Genomic DNA, 5,702 nt, shown 5'->3' on the forward strand with positions numbered 1-5,702 from the left:
TGAATAGTGTTTTCCAGCCGTATATTTATTTCTTCTTCATAGTTTTCATTGATAATATATTGGTGTACTCACGCAGCCAGAAGGATCATGAGTAGCACTTGAGGATCGTGCTCCAGACTTTGAGAGCGAAGTATGCTAAATTCTCCATGTGTGAGTTTTGGCTTGATTAGGTGGCGTTTTTTAGGCACGTAGTGTCCAGTGAGTGGATTAAGGTAGATTTGAAGAAGATTGAGGCAGTTCTGAGTTGGCCCACACTGTCTTCTACTACTGAGATCTGGAGTTTTCTTGGTTTGGCGGGTATTATCGTTGTCTTGTGGAGGGTTTCTCGTCCATTGGTGCACCTTTGACTAGATTGACCCAGAAGGGTGCCCCATTCATGTTACACCCCATGTTTTTGTATGTAAGAGTACGTCATAAGACAATTGATGTAAGCTCATAAATGAGATCATCTTTGAAAGTACATAAAGTAAGTTAGTAATTTTACTTTGGAGGTTACAAATATTAAATATCATGGATAACAAGTACCAAGAGGGTTGGAAGGCTTAGAGGCTAAATAAATTGAAGAAAATAAGTTTCGTCGAAAGTCGATAAGTTTGGAATATTATAAAATGAACTTTGGGGTGAAACTAGGGTTCTTAACATGAGAAGGAGGTTATTTTATTAGTTATTTTAGTCATATAATAGTCGTGTGTTATGTTTTAAAGTCAAGCAAGTTGTGGAACAAAAGTTGGCAAAGGTCATCACAAGTTACATTCATAAATGTGCTGAATATTAGGTCAAATGTAGCTGAACTTTTATCCCAATGTACTTTGCATTATGGGGGTGATCCACCTATGAAATTGAAAATCTATGAGTCTAATTTCTAACGCATTAAACCGTTCATCGATACGATATCGGAGTAGAGAGATATTTGCATTTTTAAGAGACTGCGTAAGCAGCTCCCAATGGGACTTACTTAGGCGGTGGACGACCCTTGAACATTTTAAGGGGTTTGGATGGCTCATTTTTGGTTGTTTTCGACCAAAGACAGTTCCCAAACTCTCTCAACATCTCTCTAACAGTCCTCCATGGTTCCAAGTCGAATCCAAGGTGGTTTTGCCTAGACCTAACCTCAAAAATTAGCCTAAGTGAAGAAAAGAGTCTCTATGGTGTTGTGATGCCATTAAGCGTGCTTGTAAGCTAAGGGAAGCTTTGGTTCGAGTTTGTTCTGATTATTTAAGGTATGTATAACACCCTATTGCTTGGGATTAAGCTTATCTATGTGTTGGTTAAGTTATTTGGATGAAGAATTACAAGATAGAACTTGAAGTTGTATAAGAAGTTGTTGTCTCTTATTGGATTATTTTGGAGTTGTGTATATGAATTCATATGGCTAGAAATTATGGAAAATAAGTTGTCTATGATTATTTTAGTATGACTATGTTGGTTTACATGTCAATCTTTTTGAGAAAAATGGTTACTAGAAAAGAAATGGCTATAAAGCACTTGGAAGTTGTCCATAGTGATATTACCTTGTGTTAGGCTATTTCAGATAACTTTAAAAATGAGTACAAGGTTTGAAATCCTTTAAAAGGTATTGGTTATAATATTGTATATATTACTAAGTTCAAGAATGAATAATAATGAGGTTGAAGGGTGCTAAAGGGATTCAATCCGAGCTTGCTGCTCATCGTGATATGTTGATGACTTATTAATGAAATATTTTGTACCCTATTGTTGATGTGGTTCTTATTGTATTGCTCTGGTTATTGTTTTTGGTCTAGGGTATTGGAGGAGGCCCTTGTTACGGGGAGATGCTGCCCAAATTTACATAAACGAGCTACTAGTTTAAGTTGCGGATTTAGCCTTTACTCAGCACTGATTTTGAATCTCCTTATGCTATGGTAGATTGAGTTGAGTTGTTTGAAGAATTTCTTGGAAGGTATTAGGGACTCAACGAAGTTAAAGTATGTTAAGACTATCCCTTCTTTCCTTTTGGCATGATCCATGTGATACAACGAAACGAGTAAACACGCAACTTTCACAAGTGACTCTTTTCTTAGAAGTACTAGGGTTGCCTATGTTCTTGATTTCTTATGTGTCCTATTATTATATCGTATGTTCATGGGTCTCAGAAAATACGTAAGTTGATAAAGTTTACCTGAAGGCATCAACATCCCGAGTGATCTTATAGCCTACTTCTTATGCATTGCATTCATTTTTACATTTACATTGACCCATGACCAGATGGCGTTATATACGCGTATATTATATGTACATGGGGTATGGGGAAATTTTATGGCATTATATATGCACCACCACCTGATCATCTGGTATATATTGATTATTTCGCCCACATAGGCCGAGATGATATGATGGGATACCCTTAGAGGATTGATGACGTTATGTACGCATATACCTAAGCATGCTATGACATTTATATGCATATGCATGATATTATAAATGTTTCATGATTCACAGAGCTATTCAGACTTACAGGTTGAGTTCTTTACTCCATGTTTCTTTCATGTCTTTTATATACCGCTTATCATGCCTTACATACTCGGTACTTTATTTGTACTGATGTCCCTTTTGCCTGGGGACACTGCATTTCATGTCCACATGTCCCGATAGATAGGTTGGGAGTGCTCCTAGTAGGCTATCAGGTTAGCGGAAGGTCTTGGTGCACTTCACTTGCTCTGGAGTTTCCTATTTGATCAGTATGCTTTGGACATGTATAGATTGGTATGGCGGGGCCCTGTCTCGGCCTTTATGACGTTTATGTACTCTTAGAGGCTTGTAGATATAGGTCATGTATATGGATGATTGTATGGCCTTTTTGGCCTATGTTTTGAGTGTACAAATGATCATTTCGGTCGTATAGGCCCGTATGTCACATGTATGAGTTTGTATACCATGTTGGGTCATCTTATGTCTAGTATTCCCTTATGTTTTATTCTAGTTATCTCATGACACTTTTTAACCCACTTACCCATAATGGTATGATAAGAAAGATATATTACGTTGGTACTCGATTGAGTAAGACAGCGGGTGCCCGTCGCGGCCCTGCGGTGTGGTTTGTGACAAATGTGGTGGTTTGAGGAGTGTGAGGATAGATTTCAGAAGCTCAAGACGGCCTTGACTACATCTCCAATTCTAGTTTTATCTTCAGGAACAGGTTCTTTTATAGTTTATTATGACGCTTAACGGATTGGCATTGGGTGTGTTGATGTAGAAGGGTAGAGTGATTGCTTATGCTTCGCGTTAGTTGAATCCCCGTGAGAAGAACTACCTTGTAGATCATTTGGAATTGGCAGCCATTGTTCCGTATTGAAGATTTGTAGGCACGATCTCTACGTTGTGTCCTTTGAGGTATTCACAGATCACAGGAGTCTACAACACTTATTCAAGCAAAAGGATTTGAACTTGAGGCAACAGAGGTGATTAGAACTACTAAAGGACTATGATATTACCATTCTTTATCACCCGGGGAAGGCCAATGTAGTGGTCGATGCTTTGAGTAGGATGACTGAGAGCATGGGCAGTCTTGCGTATATTCCAGTTGGGGAGAGACTGTTAGCATTGGATGTCCAGGCTTTAGCAAATCGGTTTGTGAGGTTGGATATTTCAGAGCCTAGCCGGCTTCTTACTTGCATGGTTTCACGGTCTTCTTTGTTTGAGCGCATCAAGGCGCATCATTATGATGATACCCACTTGCTTGTTCTGAAGGACACGGTACAACCCAGTGATGCTAAAGATGTTACTATTGGAGACAATGGGGTATTGAGGATGCAGGGTCAGATCTGTGTTGCAAATGTGGATGGGTTACGTGAGTTAGTTCTTGAGGAGGCCCAAATTTTACGCTATTCCATTCATCCGGGTGCTGCGAAGATGTATCAAAATTTAAGGCAGTACTATTGGTGGCAGAGGATGAAGAAAGATATTGTTGAGTATGTTGCTCGGTGTTTGAACTGTTAGTAGGTGAAGTACGAGCATCAGAGACTCTGTGGCTTACTTAAGAAGCTTCACATTCCGTAGTGGAAGTGGGAGCATATCACGATGGGTTTTGTAGTTGGACTCCCATGGACCTTGAGGAAATTTGATGCAGTATGGGTTATTGTAGACAGACTGACCAATTATGCACATTTCATTCTAGTTGTGACTACCTACTCTTCAGAGCGACTGGCTCAGATTTATATTCATGATATTGTTCGCCTTCACGGTATGCCCGTGTCTATCATTTCGAATCGAGAAACTCAGTTTAGTTGCAGTTTTGGAGGACGATGCAGCAAGAGTTGGGTACACGGGTAAAGCTGACTATAATATTTCATCCCCAAATGGATGGGCAGTCGGAGCAAACTATTTAGATATTGGAGAATATGTTACGTGCCTGTGTTATTGATTTTAGAGGTTCATGGGATCAGTTTCCTTCATTAGCAGAGTTCGCCTATAATAACAGCTTCCACTCGAGTATCTAGATGGCTCCTTATGAGGCCTTGTATGGAAGGTGATTTCGTTCTCCGGTTGGTGGGTTTGAGCTTGGGGAGGCTAGGTTGTTAGACATCGATTTGGTCTGTGATACCTTGGAGAAGGTGAAGGTAATTTAGGAACGGCTTCGTACAGCGCAGTCCAGGTAGAAGAGTTAGCCGACAAGAAGGTTCGTGATATTGCATATATAGTGGGTGAGAAGGTTCTGCTCAGAGTTTTTCCCATGAAAGGTGTGATGAGGTTCCGAAAGAAAGGCAAGCTGAGCCCTCAGTATATTGGTCCTTTTGAGGTGCTTGAGAGGGTTGGAGATGTGTCCTACAAACTTGAATTTCCACCTAGTCTATCGGGGGTTCACCCAATGTTTCATGTTTCGATGCTCTGAAAGTATTTTGGTGATCTGTCACATGTTTTGGACTTCAGAACGGTACAACTAGATGGAGATCTAACTTATGATGTGAAGCCGGTGGCTATTTTGGATCGGCAGGTTCGAAAGTTGAGGTCCAAGAATATAGCTTCAGTGAAGGTTTATTAGAGAGGTCATCCAGTGGAGAAGGCTACTTAGGAGACCAAGCAGGAGATGCGGAGCAGATATCCACACCTATTTTAGTCTCCATGTATGATTCTCGACCCGTTCGAGGACGAACGTTCATTTAAGAGGGGGGAGAACGTAATGACCCGATCAGTCATTTTGTATATTGTAGCCCCATTTCCCTTTTTATTGCCTCTTCTATATTCATTTGTGGTTATGTGACTTGCCGGGGTGATTGGTTTAGTTTCGGGGAGGTTTTGGAGTGAATCGGGAAAGTTAGTCCCAAGGTTAGAAGGTTAAGTTGAAAGAGTTGACCGGAGTTTGATTTTTATGTAGACGACTCTAGAATGGTGTTTTGATGAATCCAATATCTTTGTATGGTGGTTTTGAACTTAGGAGTATGTCCGGATGTTTATTTGGAGGTCCGTAGGTTGGTTTGGTGCTTTATGGCAAAAGTTAGTAAGTTGAAGTTTTGGAAGGTTTATTGGAGAGGTCATCCAGTGGAGGAGGCTACTTAGGAGATCGAGCAGGAGATGCAGAGCAGATATCCACACCTATTTTAGTCTCCATGTATGATTCTCGACCCGTTCGAGGACGAACGTTCATTTAAGAGGGGGAGAACGTAATAACCCGACCAGTCATTTTGTATATTATAGCCTAATTTCCCTATTTATTGCCTCTTCTATATTCATTTGTGGTTATGTGA

General features: G+C 40.2%; 1 protein-coding gene across 1 annotated transcript; it reads left to right on the forward strand.

Moving 5' to 3' along the window:
• Nucleotides 1–3,516: 3,516 nt before the first annotated feature.
• On the forward strand, nucleotides 3,517–3,957 carry LOC138892578 (uncharacterized). Its single transcript, XM_070176315.1, has one exon. The coding sequence runs from the start codon at nucleotides 3,517–3,519 to the stop codon at nucleotides 3,955–3,957; it is 441 nt and encodes a 146-aa protein (XP_070032416.1).
• Nucleotides 3,958–5,702: the final 1,745 nt, after the last annotated feature.

The sequence above is a fragment of the Nicotiana tomentosiformis genome, chromosome 5, assembly GCF_000390325.3.
Source record: "Nicotiana tomentosiformis chromosome 5, ASM39032v3, whole genome shotgun sequence".
Lineage (NCBI taxonomy): Eukaryota > Viridiplantae > Streptophyta > Magnoliopsida > Solanales > Solanaceae > Nicotiana > Nicotiana tomentosiformis.